This window comes from Heterodontus francisci, chromosome 7, assembly GCF_036365525.1.
Source record: "Heterodontus francisci isolate sHetFra1 chromosome 7, sHetFra1.hap1, whole genome shotgun sequence".
NCBI classification, from domain to species: domain Eukaryota; kingdom Metazoa; phylum Chordata; class Chondrichthyes; order Heterodontiformes; family Heterodontidae; genus Heterodontus; species Heterodontus francisci.
The window spans coordinates 111,827,399-111,847,012 of NC_090377.1; the positions used below are offsets into that span (position 1 = coordinate 111,827,399).

General features: G+C 42.2%; 1 protein-coding gene across 2 annotated transcripts in view; it reads left to right on the forward strand.

Annotated features, from left to right (window-relative positions):
- Positions 1 to 19,614, forward strand: part of ndufa10 (NADH:ubiquinone oxidoreductase subunit A10) — a 63,481-nt gene that overhangs the window by 30,094 nt on the left and 13,773 nt on the right. For both annotated transcript variants that reach the window (XM_068035887.1, XM_068035888.1), the window contains exons 6-8: positions 2,705 to 2,784; positions 9,155 to 9,209; positions 15,690 to 15,775. In XM_068035887.1, coding sequence (XP_067891988.1) covers positions 2,705 to 2,784; positions 9,155 to 9,209; positions 15,690 to 15,775 — 221 coding nt within the window. The remainder of the gene's footprint in view (positions 1 to 2,704; positions 2,785 to 9,154; positions 9,210 to 15,689; positions 15,776 to 19,614) is intronic.

Consider the following 19,614-nt stretch of genomic DNA (forward strand, 5'->3'; position numbering starts at 1 on the left):
ACTTAAAAAGAATGGAACCTGTGTTTTCTAGCTGGCTGAGGGAGGCACATTTGAAAAAACATGAGGATAAATAAAAGTTTGGGACACTTGATGGATTTCAGTACTGGTTTGCTTTATTTTGTTAAAAAGATGTTGTAAAAATCATAATACTCCTAGATTTATATTCTGACTATTGGCAAGGTGCTTGAGGTGATCAAGTCAACTTTATTTTTTAGTCCCATGTTATATAAAAAAACGTAAGAATTTTGGTAGCTTGGATGGAAAATCAAACCCATTTTATCAGTGATTGCCTCAGATATTGAGCACTTTGCTGCTTTTCTGAAGAAGTTCAAAAAGCCCTGGTAATTGGGAGCTTTTTTTCCTCATTACAAAAATACTTCATAGCCGAACTCAATACCAAAAGGCAATGTATTCTGATGTGGTATGTGTCTGTGTAACCAGACCCACTTATAATAAACGGTCAAATTTGTGCACTGCCAACCCTGAATGAGTGACTGACCATAAGGGAGTGGTAATTTTTTCATTGGTCTGGCATTGGAAGGGAATTATTGACCGATGCTTTCTATATATAAAATGCTTTAAATACCCACCAACAGATGGCAGGGTAAATGTTAGCTTGTTTATTGTAAGTCCTTTTCAAAAGTTAATCTTACCTTTTGTCTTGATAAGGGCACAATTTCCTGTACATCCTTATTGCTTTCATCAGCAGAACTAGTGGAAGAATAGGCACAGGATACCAGCGCAAAATGTTCCCAGTCAGGAATGTGCGGGCTACTGGTGGTATTACAGAGTGAGAGAGTTCAGTTTCCTCAGGAAGGGGACAATAGAGAGGAAATATAATAGACATAACCACCTCTTGGCCATTTCTTAAAGACTGCAGTTACAATCCTATCAGAAGGCTTGGGAACTTCTTTTCAAAAATAAAAATCTGAAATTAGCTCTATTTTTATTTTGAATCAGCCGCTGGTTGAACATTGAGGAAACAAAAGGAATGTTGAAACACCTGATGGGCTGGTTTTTCCTCCTCCTTTGCTGTGCAGAAGATGGCACTCCTTGTTGCGCACTCTGTGGCAATCTGGCCAAGAACAGCCCAAGGCAAAATCCAACTCAGCCTCCTGGATTATGTTAGTGGAGAGCTGCCATGCAGCAATTTTGATTACTCTGACTCATGCCAAGAGCTTGTTCAGTGTTTCGGTCATGGTCCTTTACTTTGTTAAATTTAGTGATTGGGTGGCTGCTTTGGGTATGCCAGCTTTTCCATAAGCTGTGCATTTATTCTAACTGGAGCGTGCTGTCAGGTCTATCCATTGCAAAATACTTCAGCTTGTTTTTACATGCGTCTATGGGATGTGGACGACGCTGGCAAGGTGGTGGTGAGCTGCTGCTTTGAACTGCTGCAGTTCCTGTGGTGTAGGTGCACCCACAGTACTGTTAGGAAGGGAGTTCCAGGATTTTGACCCAGTGACAGTGAGCAAACAGTAATCTGCTTCTAGGTTGGAATGGTGTGTGACATTGACAATCTCGGGGCAGGTTATTTGCTAAAACTATTGTTGTCAGCAGCCTGCAGGTTATTTGCTAAAACTATTGTTGTCAGCAGCCTGGAGGGATTTTTTGCTGCTTGCCCTTCATTGGAGGTTAGATTACCCCCCATCCCCACCCCCCTACAGCCCCATTGGCTTGGCTCAGTTGGTACCACACTCACTTCAGAACCAGGAGTTGCTTGAATATATCACTAAGACACATAATAGTTGGCGCTGGCTGTTTTGACCAGCGCTTGCCCAGCCAGCCACCACGCAAAAGTTAACTTACTGAATTGTGTAAGAGTGCGATTGAATCCTGGCAAGGTTACTTTTGGGTAGCATGCTTGATGTCAAGCAGATCCCGCCACTAGTACAGGTATCTCATTGTAAAGCAGCTTTAACAAGAACAACTTGTGTTTATATAGCGCCCTTAACAAAGCAATACGTCCCAGGAATGCTTCACAGGAGCGTTATCGAAAAACATTAACACCGAGCCACCGAAAGAGATATTGGGGCAGGTGACGTTTGTTGATAGAGGTAGGTTTAAAGATGCGTCTTAAAGGAGGAGAGGGGGCAAAAGAGGTGGAGAGATTTAGGGAGGGAATTCCAGAGCTTAGGGCCTTGGCGACTGAAGGTACAGCCGCCAATGGTGGAGTGATTAAATTGGGGGACGCTCGAGGCCAGAATTAGAGAAGTGCAGATATCTGAGGGTTGTGGGGCTGGAGAAGATTAGAGGGATAGGGAGGCGCAAAACCATGGAGACATTTGAACACTAGGAGTGGAATTCTAAAATTGAGGTGTTGCCGGACCAGGAGCCAATGTAGGTCAGTGAGCACAAGGGATGATAGATGGGTGGGACTTGCTGCAGTTTTTGACCCACTCTAAGACTTGAGTGTGTGTTCTAGGCTGACTGTGTTTTAAGGAAATTCATTCAATATGACATTTTTTGAAAGATGATCTGTTATAAATGAAGATTTCCTTTTTTCTTGTTCACTTGATCTTTTTCCAGTTTCTTGAAGGACATTTGAAATTACAGTGAGAGGGTGATCAGATCAAAATTGTGCCTCACTTGATATCTATTGATTTTGTCCTCCCTTACTTGCACCCCCCCCAAATTTTTTTTAAAATGATCCATATAGTAGTATTTCTCAGTTGTATCAGCTAAATGAACTGTTTCTTTCCAGACCTATGAGCAGAATGTTTCCACAGCTTATCTACAAAGCATTGAGGAGGCGTACAAGAAGTCTTTCCTTCCAGAGATCCGGTAAGTCTACTGAAATCCCATATCAATTTTTGTTGTGTGATATAAATAGTAATGAATTTTCAATAAATGTGGTGTCCTTGCACAATAGCCTTTACAAAGTATTTACAGCACAAACAGGTCATTTGTGTTTATGCTCCACATCAGCCTCCTCCCACCCCTTTTCATTTCGCCCTATCAACATATCCTTCTATTCCTTTCTCCCTCATGTGCTTATCTAGCTTCCCCTTGAATGCATCTATACTATTCACCTCAACCATTCCCTGTGGTAGTGAGTTCCACATTCTCACCACTCTCTGGCTAAAGAAGTTTCTCCTGAATTCCCTATTGGATTTATTAGTGACTATCATATATTGATGGCCCCTAGTTCTGGTCTCACCTGCAAATGAAAACATCTTCTTTACACTGTCAAAACCTTTCATAAGCTTCAAGACCTCTATCAGGTCAACCTCAGCCTCTCTGCTCTCGAGATAAAAGCCGGTTGAATCTTTCCTGATAGAAAGAATCTCTCAGTTCTAGTATCATTCTAGTAAATCTTTTCCAGCGCTCTATATCCTTTTTGTAATATGGAGATCAGAACTGTGCTCAGTACTCGTTAAGTGTAGTCTAATCAAGGTTTGCTACAGGTTTAACATTACTTCTCTGATTTTTGATTCTATCCCTCTAGAAATGAACCCCAGTACTTTGTTTGCTTTGTTTATATGGTCTTATTAACCTGCGTTTTTACTTTTAATTATTTGTGTATCTGTACCCCCAGAGCCTGCCACGCCTCTCCCTGATTTAACACTTTTATTTTCCAAGGAATAAGTGGCCTCCTTTTTCCTCCTCCCAAAAATCTTAGCTATATTGATCATTTGCTAAATACATGTCCATTCACCAGGTTTATTAATCTCCTCCTGCATTTTGTCACAGTCACCTCTGTATTAACTACACTTCCCAAGTTTATGTCATTCACAAATTTTGAAATTGTACTTCAGATTTCCAACTCCAAATCATTTATTTTAATTGTGAACAACAATGGTCCCAGCACCATTCCCCATGGAACACCAATTCCCAGCATTTGCCAATGCAAATAAATACATTTAACCCCTACTTTGGCTTGCTCTCTCTTCTCCTACTTGTCCCCCGACTCCACATGTTCTGACTTTAGTCATGGGTCTACTATGATCTATCTTATTGACAGCTCTTTCTTTCCCCTCCATCAAAACAAATTTGTAGAATTCCTGACCTCAACTGTGCAGTAAGTAGAGTCTGAATATGATTTGGTGTTTCTGTATAGCGAGAAAGGCTGTGTTTTCCCCCATTCACACCCACTCTCTGACCACTGTTCAATGGTCCCAGCTTTAAATTAGTGTTGGTCCAGTTCTGCCAGGTCAATTGACTGACTTTCCCCGCCCTTTCCATTGACTATAATACATGTAACTCAGTACCAAAAGAAAATGCTTTAAAATCTGTTTTCTTGAATTAACTTACTATTCTGATCCCAAACAAATGTGTTACTGATCTGTCAGTGTTTCTAAAATTGTACAGTTTTAGCTTAAGTAGGGTGAAAGTTGGCCTGTCCAGATACAGAAACCCATTAAGATAGCATCGGTTATGTTGGTTTTTGTGACATTTCAGTAAAAAACGTCAGGCAGGATACTTCACATAAATTTGCTCCTGTAACAAAGCCAAAAACTCCAGACGTTGGTGCTTTTGTTCTGGAAAAAATGACGAGGATTTCAAAAATGGCAACAGCAATAATTCCGTAAGCAAAATGTACTGCTGAGAGTCTGCACAGAAATGTAGGGGAAGGGCTGTTTTAAATCAAATCCCACCACTGACCTCCTTTTTAAAAAAAAAAAAAAATATGTTTGGCTGTTATATACATAATTCGTAACATATTGAATTGTTGTGCTTGTAAGTTGCCATTTAAGCAATGTTTGTGTTTGCATTTTGCCAAAGCAGTTTCATTGTGAAATAGGTTTTGCGTTGAACCAGTTTTCCCAATGCTCTTTTTTTTGGGTTGTCAGCTCATAATTAACCTCTTCTGTTGAGTAAAATTGTTGTTATATCATATTCTTATAGTACACTTATGCATTCAATGAAATAAAAGCACTTGGTACATTCCGGATGTTTGCTATCAAAGAACTGCTAGCTGAAGTTTACAGTAGAAACTTGCAATTGCATAGCACTTTCAATGTAAAAGAATAATCCAAGGTGCTTCACAGATAACTTATATTTATATAGTGCCTTTAATGTAATAAAATGTGCTAAGGTACCTCAGAGGAGAGTTATAAAACAAAATTTGACACCGAGCCACGTAAGGAGATATTCGAGCAGATGACCAAAAGCTTGGCCAAAGAAGTACGTTTTTAAGGATAGTCTTAATGGGAGAGAGAGAGAGAGATAGATAGAGAGTCGGAGAGGTTGAGGGATAGAATTCCAGAGCTTGGGGCTCAGGCAGCTGGCGGCACGGCAACTAGAGGTGGAGTAATTAAAATCAAGGATGCTGGAGAGGCCAGAATCGGAGGAGTGCAGATATCTTGGAGGGTTGTGGAGCTGGAGGAGATTATAGAGAAAGTGAGGGGTGAGGCTGTGGTGGGATTTGAAAATAAGGATGAGAATTTTAAAATCGAGGTGTTGCTTGACAATGAGTCAACGTAGGTCAGTGAGCACAGGCATAAGGAAACTGGCACTGAGCTAGAAAGGGGGAGATTAGGGGAAAGCAAACACAGGTTTGGACAGAGCTATGTTTTGAGAAAAATTTTTAAAATGGAGAGCGTTCTAGAGATTTAGGACCTTGACAGCTGAAGGACTTTCCGGCAATGGTGGAGCACAGGGATGAACAAAAGGTTGGAATCAGTGGAATGGTGTGTTTGGGAGGGATGGGGAGAATTGAGTTGCAGGATATTGTGGAGGTAAAGTGGGGAGAAGACTTTGAGACATTTATGGACAGGGGTCGGGAGTTTAAATGTAACTTGTATGTGGGAGTGATGAGCAACTGAAATTTAGTGTTTACAGGGTACGAGTGCAAACGTTTGGACAAGTTGGAGTTTATAGAGGTTTTTTTGAGGTGGGGCGGATGATATTTTTGAAAAGGAAAGGGGAACAGTTGCTGAAGAGAGGGAACTATTTACAGCATTCGCTAGCATGGGGTTAGGAAAGGAAGTTCAGTGGTCAGCAGTGTACCCCTGACGGTCTCTGTTCTCCACCCTCCATAAATCTCAGCTCATCTGAAATGCTACTAAAACCTGCTCACTTGTCCCAGTGCTCACTGACCCACCTTCACCCCTGCTCCGCCAACACCTCCAATGTAAAATTTTCATCCTTGTGCCCTAGTTGCTTCAGACTTAGCCGTCCTTAACTCTAGCTCTACAACCGTCCAAGAATTCTATGTTCCTGCAGCTCTGACCTCTTGAGTGTTCCTGCCCGCCCCTCTCCCTTCATTCCACCATTGATGGCTGTGCCTTCAGCCAGATAGGCCCTAACCTCTAGAATTTCCTCCCTAATCCCCTCGTCCTCTCCACTGCACCCTCTGTCTGTCTTTAAGGCCCTCCCTGGAACTTAATACTTCAACCAAAGTTTTGATCATTTCCAATAACTCCTATAACTTGGCTTGGCATTAATTTTTGTTCGATTAGACTTCTGTGAAGCACCATGGGACATTCTTCTACATTTAAGTTACTGTATCAATGCCAGTTGTTGCTGACTGTGGTGGGCAAAATGGCTGCTGGGAGCAGAGAAGCGGGCAAGTTGGGGGGTCGCTGGTCAAGAAAAGACAGCAGTGAGCACCATAGTGGACACAGCAAGTAACTAGGAGGGACTGTGGAATTGTTTAAGAAGGAGTTGAGCCTGCGATGGTAGACAGCAGGTGGACTGAGGTGTCAGGTCAGATCGGAGGATCAGACCATAGATAGTTAGAACCATGACACCGTGGTGCAGGGAGCCATTCAAATGGGGGGAGTAAATAGAAAGGCTGTGTTTGTTGACAATGCAACCACTAGGTGGCGCTGTTCTAGCACATGTGCAAATGCAGCCTCTTCCACTGAAATGTCACTGCGACATTGCAGGCAGCTGCCAGGGTCCCCACCTCCAACAGTCCCCTTCCCCCTGCTGATTCTCTTTCCTGCTTCCTCCTGCGCCTGTCTTCTCTCCACTGGCTCCCAGCTGCCTTCCCTTTGCCAATTGCTGCGGCCTCGCTTCTCCCCCCGCCTCTGGCCGCTCGCCTACTTCCTCCGCCAACCCCACCTCGGCCGATCGTACCCTGCTGCTTGCTTCCCCCCCAGCCCCTATCCCCCCACCTCCACCACCCTGCTCTCCAGTCGCTTGCTGCCTCCCAGCCCTCTTCTCTCCACCCCCCCCCCCCCCCCCCCCCCCCCCCGCCCCAGCCACTAGCTCCAGGCTGCGCCGCTTCCCTCCTCTCTGCTACCCGCTCCCACAATTGATTATTTTCCGCCGCGCCGCCTGAAGAAGCAAGGCGGGCCGTGAGGGGTGATGGGGCAGTTGAATTTCACATTCAGTTGCGGGTGAGAAGTATAGGTCTAAGACTAGTTCCTTAAACTAAAATAAAGGCAATTACAAGGGTATGAAGACAGAGTTGGCTAAAGTGAACTTGGAAAATAGATTAAAAGGCAGGACAATAGGGAAGCAGTGGCAGACATTTAAGGAGATATTTCATAACTCTCAGTGATGATATGTTTCATTGAGAAAGACTGAGAAGGATACATCATCTGTGGCTAACTAAGCAAGTTAAGAATAGTATCAAATTGAAAGAAAATGTGTACAATACTGCAAAGATTAGTGGTAGGTTAAAAGATTGGATAGATTTTAAAAACCAAAGAATGAATTAAAAAAATGAGGGAGAAATTAGAGTATGATAAGTTAGCTAGAATTGCAAAAACACACTGCGAGTTTCGACAAGTATATTAAAAGGAAAAGAGTAACTGAAGTGGGCATTGATCCCTTAGAGAGTGAGACAGGGAAATTAATAATGGGAAACAAGAAAATGGCGGAGGCGTTGAACAGATATGTCAAAGACACTAAAAACATCCCAAGAATACTTGAAAATGAAAAGGTAGAAGGAAATGATTAACTTAAAACAATCACAATCACTAGGGAAAAGGTACTAGGAAAACTATTAGAACTAAAGGCTGACAACTCCCCTGGACCTGATGGCCTGCATCCTAGGGTCTTAAAAGGAGTGGCTGCAGAGATAGTGGATGCATTGGTTGTGATCTTCCAAAATTCCCTGGATTCTGGAAAGGTCCCAGCGGATTGGAAAATTGCAATATAACACCTCTAATTCAAGAAAGGAGGGAGACAAAAAGCAGGAAATTATAGGCCAGGTAGCCTAACATCTGTCATTGGGAAAATGCTAAAATTCATTATTAAGGAGATTATAGCAGGACATTTAGAAAATCATAATGCTATCAGGCAGAATCAACATGGTTTTGTGAAAGGGAAATCATGTTTTACTAACTTATTAGAGTTCTTTGAGGAAGTAACAAGCAAGGTGGATAAAGGGGAACTTGTAGATGTGATGTTCTTGGATTTCCAAAAGGCATATGTTGAGGTGCCACATCAAAGATTACTACACAAAATAAGAGCTCATGGTGTAGAAGGTAACATATTAGCATGGATAGAAGATTGGTTAGCTAACAGAATGCAGGGAGTAGGGATAAATGGGTCATTTTCGGGTTGGTAAACTGTAACTAGGGAGTGCCACAGTGATCAGTGCTGGGGCCTGAGCTTTTTATAATCTGTATCAGGGTTGTCCAACATATGGCCCGCAGGCCAGGACACGGCTTACCAAAGGTTTCCATCTGGCCCACGAATGTATTGCAGAGCTGAGAAATTTTCCATTGTCATCGTCTTCCAAGCCGGCTTTTTAAGAAGAATCGCAGCTCAGTTTCACAGCTGACAAGTGCTGATGTCGGAACAGCGGTTTCCCAAATTCGGACAAATTTGGGATTTTCCGGCCAATTTCGACTTTTTTCTATAAAATACTGGATCCTGTACTATTCTTTTGCTACCAGTTTTTTTTTCTTGAGCATAAGTATTTGGAGATTCCTGAATTGGTTACCGGTCTCTGATTTTTGCTTCTTTCAGGAGCTGTTGAGTATGTGGGGTGGGGGTAAGGTGGTGTTGCAGGAGATGGGAGGTTGGAAGGGTGAGGGCTCAAGGCAGAGTTCCCACAGCAAGAACTGAAGTGGGTATGTATGGATCTGATGGCCTTTTTTTCTCCTTGGGTATGTAACATGCTATTCTCCAGCAGCTGCTAATCTGTTTCATGCAGAGTTGTGTCTTATTTTCAAAATATCTTTCTCTAACAGTGGTCTGCACCACAGATACTGCAGATGTGACAGTAATCGCTTCTGTTTTTTTCTCGTAGTGAGATGTCTGAAGTGTTGCAGTACGATGCAATCCAGGTTCCTGATGCAGAGAAGGTAAGAATAGTTAGAAGAATTGTTAAACATCCTGCAAACTGCTTTGGCCAGCTGCTCAGTGTGTTCTTCAGCAAAGTGTCCCCCATCCTGCTCTTTTATTTAGTGAATATGTTTCTGTGTAATGATGGACTTGCAGCAGTATTTATAATTGTGACTCAAGTTCCAGGAGATATTCGCTACTCTTCCCTTCTATCATCTTATGGGTAAGACTGCTCCTTAGGGTCCCTTCCTCTCCTTCCTTGAGTCTCCTGGAACCTTCCCCTCCTTCCAGGTCTCCTCTGAAATTGGGCTTGAGGATTTGGATAAGAGCAGCCCACAAAAATGTTACTGTGTCACTGAAATGGTGTTTTTTTGATCCACCAACTCACCTCTTCTAGGGTAATCTCTGATCACTACTCTGTACTTCCCCTGACAGCAGGACTGAAGTCTTCAGTCCAGAATGATCTAATCCAGATAGCCAGGCAGTGAAGGATAGAACGGGAGCCTCATCTTTACACACTTATAAGCTTTTATTTACAGAGATACACATTACAAACCTGCACCTCCAAACCCAACAGCCAGTTTCAGTCTGTTCCTAGCTATAGGAGTACAAGTGAATCCCAGGTTGATGCCCACCACGTGAACAGAATTAAACACTCAATTAATGTCCAACATTCTTTATTAATTGTATTATAAGTGCAGCGCATTGCAACTTTGTGGTACAGCATGCTGTCCCCAACTGGTAACCAATTCAGAAATCTCCCAATACTTGTGCTCAAGATAAAAACTGGTGGCAAAGGAATAACACAGAAAACATTAAATTGGATCTCCAGTATTTGTGCTCACACTTGCATCATCCTAATCTACTTTGGTTTCATTGTCATTTTACAAGGCTGTGTGTTATTTTTAAAAGCAGAAATAAACTCTGCACCCTAATGGACAAGGGATTGCTTCTCTTTTTCTATCTTGGTGAAAGGTGCAGCCTCCATTTTAACCCTTGCTTTTTAAAAAAAGAACATATACAATATACAAATTCCTGTTTCTGTGACACACAACCCCTTTAACCATTCAGGTCAATTTGTAAAAATTCCAAACTGCAACTGTTCACTATCTGACCACCGCCAACATGGGAGGCCAAAAATGTTTTTACTTGCATCAATGTAATGTTTTTGTTTGTTTTGCACCTGTGATGAATTTAAGCACACCTGAAATTAATATTTTCAAATTTAGTAGAAAAATGTCTTCATACAACAAGTAATAAAAACATTTTGCACAGCTTTATATAAAAAAAGCTAGAGTTAAAATAGAGTCTAAACACTTCACTGTTTCTAAATTGGAAAATGGTAATTCTGTGGGAACAGGGCAAATGCCAGGTATTGACAGATTAATTACATTAGTTACTTTGGGCTTTTTGTAATTTTAATGTATATGGTTTCGCAAGACATAATTCTGTTCTACTTACTGCAGAAAGACAGGCCAGCAAACTGCTCTGGAGATTCAGATCATGCCATTTCTATCTTGTCCACCCAAGTGTTTAAAATAATAACATTTTGCTTCTGATGATTGGGAAGTAATTTGTTGGAACCTCAAAAGAAAAAACATAGCCCCATTGTGAATCTTAGTTCCCCATTTGCCTCACATGTCAGTAGAAACTGCACGAGCAAGTTTCCCACATGACTTACCACCAAAAGACTGTTCTTTGGCACTGTGTTTGCTAAGGAAAGCAGTAAGGATTTCAGACTCGCTGATTAAATGGACAGAACAGTTCCTATGCTGTGTAAACTTGGTAATTGTACAGTATCTTTCATGTCCTTTTCCTTATGTACATTGTTCCATCTATAAATTAATCTGTCCAATTTGTTCTAACTTGGATTGTTTTCAACTCCTGGGTTGACCGATGGACATCCTAAACAGTTCAACACGGTTATGGGCAGGTTGTTGAGCCTGGACATGACAGCAGGCTTCAGTTCAAGGGAGACTCAATCTGTTAATGAAAACTGATGTTAGCCATGAGCATGAATAGCGGCATTGGGGAAAATCCCAAACTGTAATTTGGCAAGCAGTTTTTTCTCGATGTGACTAATCTAGCCATGCATCGTCGATAAAGTGTCACCAGCATTTGTCAGCAACAACAACTTGCATTTTGGAGTGAATTCCAGAGCTTAATGCCTAGACAGCTGAAGGCACGACTGCCATGGTGGGGCAAAGGGAATCACTGATGCACCTGCCACAGCATTGAAACAGCCCTTAGTAATTCTATGTAATTTAGGGTTGTTTTAGTGCAGCGGCAGGTTCAAATCTAACTTTGAATGAAAAACTAAGTCAGCTTTTGCAGCAGAATTGTTTTCAGTAACTGTGCAAAACACTGTTGGAGTATGTGTTTCCCTTTTGGAGCTTCAAAATACTTGTAATACTTCTAAAGTTTTTAATCAAAGCACGATTGTGGTTTTTACAATAACGCATTTTGAATAGTTAAAATTTGAAAGCATTACTATAAAACAGGTCTGATTATTGAGACTGTTTGTGTAAAGTGACCATCAACTGATCCGGCTTGACCCAATATATTTTTGATCCCAGTATCAAAGGCATTATGTGCTGCATTTTGTCTTAGTTATTTAGGTTAAAATAAACAAACTGCATCAAGCAAAATCTTTCAACTTTATTTTGTATTTACCCAGGAAGCTGCTTCAGTGGTATACCTTGCGCGGAAACTATTCCTCGCCAGAATAAACAAGCTGAATGAGCCTGCCTGAGCCCTGTTTATTTAATTCTAAGTGAATTCGATGTTGTTTGAACTTAGACCAGGAAAGTTAGAGTATTAACTTTATTATCACAATACAATGGAAATGGTCCTCTTTGCACTTTATAACTTCTTTACCAGAGTATTAAGGAACATTGCTTGACCAATCTTCAATGGAATGTATAGTTGTGTGAAAGTATTCATTTCAAAACTGGAGGGATGTATTGTATCCTTGCCGTTGAATTTTAATATAAATTTTTTTCTCTTATTTTACATCTAGGTTTTTGTATCTCAATATTGCATGACTTAAATGATATCAGTGCTGTCTGGTATCAAGCCCCCTGGATCTCACTGGCACAGGCCAGATGCAGACTAAAGGTCCCTCAACAATATCCCTTAATTCCAGTCGCAGAAGTGGGCCTCTGTTACATCAGGATGCTGCCATTTCTCTCGCCAGCCAAGCTTAAGCCCTGCAAATGAAGCTGCCAACTTTTCCTCAGTTTTGGTCAAATTTGGGTTGTGGGCCCAAGAACTAAGCCTAGATTGCCCAAATTCATTTTGTGTTCAATCTTTGCAACTGACGGAGAGGAAATTTTGATTCTATCAATCTGAGCTGGATTTGAATCCAGGATACAGGGAGTGTAAAGACAGTGTCTGTACAGATTTCTTAGTGATGCGTGAGGTTCATCAGTCATGTATGTGACTATCGCCCCCACACCCTCCCCTAAAAAAAATTCTTTGGAGTTTAACAATACACTCTTCTGAAATTTGCTAGAGTACAACTATTAAAAGCAGGACTGTGAATACCTGTGGCCACAATAGTCTGATTTAGTGTTAATAATCTAAGTGGTACAGCTGCCTTTGTTTTTTTATGGTGTAATTTTAGCTATACCATTTTTCTAATAAGCGGTGTTAGTTTAGATTGGATGGAGTTGATCTTTATTTAGTTTCCCCACAGTGTGTGAATCTCCTGTCAAAAATCCAGGTTCGCATGTTAAGCATAGCGTGGGTATCATAGTTTCCATTCTGCATCTGGAGTGTTGACAGATCCACTTTCAAGCCGAGCCAAGCCATGAATTGCGTGATCTCTAATGCTTTGCTTCAGTGTTTGCAGTAGCAGCCAGCTCAGATGTCATCTGCAAGCTGTTAGTGAACACTTTCCTTTCTCCTCCCATCAGCCCCACCATTTAATACAAGAATGATCTGTGGACCACCGTGGCAATTCAATAGTTGCACCCGCTGGGTTATAAAATAGTAATTTCCTGTCCAATTTGAATATATCACAAGCTAGGTTTTAACACTCAAATGCAGGGCCAGCAACAAGAATATTGAACCAGTTTAATTTTCTGGAAACATTTAAATTATGATTAATACTTGGATATTAAACTTTATTTTTGCAAAGTTAAAAGTGCACCAGTGCTGAACGGCATCTCTCTGTCTCTCGCTGTCTCTTTGTTCAAGATGTATGACCAGTCTCTGCTGTGCTTATCAGTGAAAATAACCTGTCCTGCTCAAAATGGAGCTTGTAATGCCCAACCAGCATGGTTTATACTTTGCTGTTAAATGGCATTTGCAAGTGAACTTTTGTGATTCCGGTGGCTCTTTGCATATATTAGCTGACTTGGTGTCTTCCATAAGAATTAAAAAAAAAAATAGGATCAGGAGGAGACCACGTGGTCCCTTCAGCCTGCTCTGCCATTCAATGCGATCATGGCTGACTTTCTGTCTCAACTTGACCTTCCTGCACTAACGGCATATCCCTTAAATCCCTTTGTATCCAAAAACCTCTCGACTTCTGTCAATTACTGAGCATCCACAGCTCTCTTGAATAGAGAATTTCTAAGATTCGCAACCCTCTGAGTGAAGAAATTTCTCCTCATCTCAGTCCTAAATGGCCAACCCCCTTATTAGACGGTGACCCTGTGTTCTAGACTCACCAGTCAGGAGTAACATCCCCTAGCATATACAATTTCAAGTCCCTTAAGAATTTTGTATGTTTCCTTGGTTTCAAATCCGTACATGGCCTTGCCTCTCCCTATCTCTTTAATCTCCTCCAGCCCCACAACCCTCCAGGATATCTGCGCTCCTCTAATTCTGGCATCTTGTGCATCCCTGATTTTGATCGCTCCATCATTGGTGGCCTCACCTTTATTTGCCTCAGTCTGAAGCTCTGGAATTCCCTCTCCTGCGTCTCCACCTTGCTACCTTGCTTTCCTCCTTTAAGACACTCTTACAACCTACCTTTTTGAAGATTTTGGTCATCTGACCTAATATCTCCTCCTGTGACTTGGCGTCATACTTTGTTTTATAATGCCCCTGTAAAGTGCCTTGGGATATTTTATTTGTTAAAGCCACTATATGAATATAAGTTGCTGTTTCAATGAAATCACCACTTCTTCTAAACTCTGGGAAATATAGGCCCATTCTACTCAATTTCTCAGGACAGCCCTCTTATCCCACGAACCAGTCTAGTGAACTTTTGTTGCACACTCTCTAAGGCAAGTATATCTTTCCTTAGGTAAGGAGACCAAAGCTATACCCAGGATTCCAGGAGTGATCTCACTAATGCCCTATATACTTGCAGTAAGATCTCTCTATTGTTATACTCCAATCCCTTGGTGATGTTGGATGCATAAAGTACAGAGGTGGTCTTATAATGGCAAGCCACAGATGCGAGCCATAACACCATTACCAGTCTTAATAGGGTGGGATAGACCCAAGAAATTAAACTTTTTATTAAATGTAGCTAGTTTGTTTTGCTCATATGTTGAGTGTTATCATTTTCATTATTGAGAGGTGTGCACGTGAGAAATTTCATCAGTTTTGAAGGACTGCCTTCGAAGGAACCTGTGCCGTGAGTTCAACTGTATCTTTCGATGACACATTGACCTTTCTCCAGTAGCATTGAAGGAAATGATGTGAAGCAAGGGCAATCAGGGTCCCTAAGTGTGCTTACTGTTGTGTTGTTCTCTAATATTTTGTGTAATTGTGACAGAGACAATGGGCCTGATTTTAACCCATTCAAAACCCACCCACTTGCATAGAGTTAAAATTGGGCCCAATAAGTTCACATACAATCCTAGACATTGTACTGAAGTAAGAAAAAACTTGCACTTGTACCACAGTTATTACATCCTCTGGACACCCCAAAGAACTTTACAGCCAATGGCTTACTTTTGAGGTGTAGTCACAGTTGTGTATGCAAAGGTGGAGGACAATTTATGCACACTAAGATCCTCCAAACTGTAATGTGATGACTAGCCAAGTAATCTGTTTTAGTGATGTTGGATGAGGAATAAATATTGGCTTGGACACGACCACTGAATGTTTTAATAGCTCCACCATTGGTGGCCAGTCCCTCAGTTGCCTGAACCCTTGGCTCTGGAATTCCCTCCCCAAACTTCTCTGCGCCTTTCTCCTTTTAAGACCTTCTTTAAACCTACCTTTGACTAAGTTTTTGGTTACCTGGCCTACTATCTCTTTCTGTAGCTGGTGTCAAGTTTTGGTTGATAACACTTTTGTGAGGTACTTTGGTATGTTTTACTACATTCAGAGCTTTATATAAATGCAAGTTGTTGAGTTGTGGCTGACAGCTTGAAGGAGGCCATTTAGTTCATGTGCTTGTGCCAGGGCTGCTATGTGCAGTTTTCTACTGGAGCGATCTACTCTGATCAAACCTCCCTGACCTTTCCCAAAGCCCCATTAGGATAATAAACTTTGACATGCAGTTTCTGACCAAACTACTGCTGCTGTAATTGCAGATTGTTGAGGACATGGAGCTCTTGAAGTGGGATAAAGGACCGTGGCTGGAGCAAAGCAATGTTTCTTTCCATTTACTCAGACTACTGTGAGTACATGGTTTACACTTAATTGGGGTCAGATGGGGGCTATTAATACCATTCACAAGTTGTCCACTGAGGAATTCACTGTATTGTGTAGATGGCTTCAAGACCAATACACAGATCTAGATAAAATTGAACATCTGAAAGAAAAATAAAAAAAATGCAGGAAATGTACAGCAGATCTGTCAGCATCTGTAATGAGAAAGACGGGTTACTGTTTTGGGTCTAGATTCTGGCAAAGAGTCTACACGTGAAATGTTAACCCTGTCTTTTCTCTTCACGGGTGCTGATGTACCTGCTGTGTATTTAGAGCATTTTCTGCTTTTATGCCAACTCTGAGGTTCTGGTCATGTGATAAAATACTAAAAAAAAAGGTTAATGCATTTATAGGAAACTGCCCGCTAAATGGACTGTATACTTTTTCAACAATCTTTTGACACTCAGCTGTGGGAGTGCTGCAGAGCTCGTGTTCAGCAAACTTGGGGTGCTTGAAGTCTATGCTTGTCACTGATGCCCACGCACCAAGTCTTGTTTTCCAGTGCGGCGACGATCAGTCTGACACGAGCATGGCTCCTATCCTATGTGGGGCGTTTGCTGGAGAACGTGATTATTATAGTTTTTTGAGGATGTAACTAGCAGAGTAGAAAAGGGAACCTGTGGATATGGTATATTTGGATTTTCAAAAGGCATTTGATAAGGTGTCTCACGAAAGGTGGTTCCATGAGATAAGGGCTCATGGGATTGGGGGTAATATATTAGCATAGATAGAGGATTAGTTAAAGAACAGAAAGCAGAATGGGAATAAACAGATCATTTTCAGGTTGGCAGGCTATTAGTGGAGTGCCAAGATCAGTACTGGGTTCTCAACTATTCACAATCTATATCAAATATCTGGATGAAGGGACACAGTGTAAGGTAGCCAAGTTTGCTGATGATGCAAAGCTAAGTGGGAAAGTAAGCTGTGAGAAGGACACAAATAGGCTGCAAAGGGATATAGACACGTGAGTGGGCAAGAAGGTGGCAGATGGAGTATAATGTGGGGAAATGTGAGGTTATTCATTTTGGTAGTAAGAATAGGAAAACGGAAACATTTTTAAATGGTGTGAAACTATTAACTGTTGGTATTCAGAGGAAAATGGGTGTCCTTGCACACAAAACACAATTAACATAGTGACAGCAAGCAATTAGGAAGGCAAATCGTATGTTGGCCTTTATTACATGAGGGTTAGAGTATAAGAGTAAGGAAGTCTTGACTGCAATTGTACAGGGCTTTGGTGAGACCACACCTGGGATACTATGTGCAGTTTTGGCCTCCTTACCTAAGGAAGGATATACTTGCCTTGGAGGGAGTGCAACAAATGTTCACTAGATCGATTCCTCGAATGAGAGGGTTGTTCTGTGAGGAGAGTTGAATAGACTCGTCTATACTCTCTGGAGTTTAGAAGAATGAGAGATGATCTTATTGAAACATAAATGTATGAGAGAGCTTGACAGACTAGGTGGTGAGAGGCTGTTTCCCGTGGCTGCATAAAACTATGGGGGTCATAGTCTTGGGATAAGGGGATTGCCATGACAGAATGAGATGAGGAAAAATTTCTTCACATGGTGGAAATCTTTGGAATCCTCTACCCCTGATGGCTGTGGATGCTCATTCATTGAGTATATTCAAGGCTGAGATCGATAGGTTTTTGGACTCTTAAGGGAATCGAGGGATAAGGGGATCGGGTGGGAAAGTGGAGATAAGATTGAGGATAGGCAGTGATATTATTGAACGATGGAGTAGGTTCAAGGGGCAGTATGGCCTACTCCTGCTCCTATTCCTTATGTTCTTACATTCTTATTTAAGTAAATCACATCAAGTTTCAACTTTACCAAAGGCAATGAGGACAATGTTCAAACATAACTGATCTGCAAGCCTTTGCTGGATTATTCCTTCAGGGTGATATTTCAGTCTCTTGGTGCTGTATAAATGAGCTGCTAAAGGTTTGCTTTCCTATCCTGAGTGGCGTGAAACAGGGCTGTGTTCTCGCACCTACACTGTTTGGGATTTTCTTCTCCCTGCTGCTCTCACATGCGTTCAAGTCTTCAGAAGAAGGAATTTTCCTCCACGCAAGGTCAGGTGGCAGGTTGTTCAACCTTGCCTGTCCAAGAGCAAAGACCAAAGTACGGAAAGTCCTCATCAGGGAACTTCTCTTTGCTGACGATGCTGCATTAACATCTCACACTGAAGAGTGTCTGCAGAATCTCATCGACAGGTTTGCGGCTGCCTGTAATGAATTTGGCCTAACCATCAGCCTCAAGAAAACGAACATCATGGAACAGGACGTCAGAAATGCTCCAACCATCAATATCGGCGACCACGCTCTGGAAGTGGTTCAAGAGTTCACCTACCTAGGTTCAATTGTCACCAGTAACCTGTCTCTCGATGCAGAAATCAGCAAGCGCATGGGAAAGGCTTCCACTGCTATGTCCAGACTGGCCAAAAGAGTGTGGGAAAATGGCGCACTGACACGGAACACAAAAGTCCGCGTGTATCAAGCCTGTGTCCTCAGTACCTTGCTCTACGGCAGTGAGGCCTGGACAACGTATGTCAGCCAAGAGTGACGTCTCAATTCATTCCATCTTCGCTGCCTCCGGAGAATACTTGGCATCAGATGGCAGGACCGTATCTCCAACACAGAAGTCCTCGAGGCGGCCAACATCCTCAGCTTATACACCCTACTGAGTCAGCGGCACTTGAGATGGCTTGGCCATGTGAGCCGCATGGAAGATGGCAGGATCCCCAAGGATACACTGTACAGCGAGCTCGCCACTGGTATCAGACCCACCGGTCGTCCATGTCTCCGCTTTAAAGACGTCAGCAAATGCGACATGAAGTCCTGTGACATTGATCACAAGTCGTGGGAGTCAGTTGCCAGCGATCGTCAGAGCTGGCGGGCAGCTATAAAGGCGGGGCTAAAGTGTGGCAAGTCGAAGAGACTTAGCAGTTGGCAGGAAAAAAGACAGAAGTGCAAGGGGAGAGCCAACTGCGAAACAGCCCTGACAACCAATTTTATGTGCAGCACCTGTGGAAGAGTCTGTCACTCTAGAATTGGTCTTTATAGCCACTCCAGGTGCTGCTCCACAAACCACTGACCACCACCAGGCGTTTACCCATTGTCTTTCGAGACAAGGAGGCCAAAGAAGAAGAAAGGTTTGCTTATGACCATAGCCACTGAAAAATTGTAGAACATTACAGTATAAATTGCAGGGATTTCCTGTCCTTGTGGTAATGTGGGCAGTTGTAGATACATTAGTACTTGGTCTTCCTAGATTTGATTGTTCAATGAGATGAAGATTACAGAGCATGAAGGATGAGTGTTTGCAAGGAGATCTTTGGAATAGTTCAGTCTGGAAGTGATAAAGGCATGGATGAGCGGATGGGCAGAGATGGGCAATGTCCGAGGTGGAAATAAGTGTACTTTTTGATGGAGAGGGTATGTGGTCAGAAGCTTGGGTTTGAGTATAGTGGCAAAAATGCAAAGAGTAAGACAGTGGCTAGGAAGGGGCATGGAATCAGTTTGTGATGGCAGCGAAAGACACTGGCTTTGGTCTTCTCCGATGTTTTATTGGAGGACATTGTGACTCATCCAAGACTGAATGTCAGACAAGTGGTCTGACAACACGGAGGAAATGGAGGAGTTGGGAGAGGTGGTGAAGAGGTAAGGCTTGGTGTCATCAGAGTAAATGTGGAACCCCATATCTTTGGATGATGTTCATACCCATCTCTCAGAAACCCCTTGTTTAAATCACTCCAGACCAGTCTGTCTCTACCTCAGCTGTTATGTTTTGAAAAATAGTCATT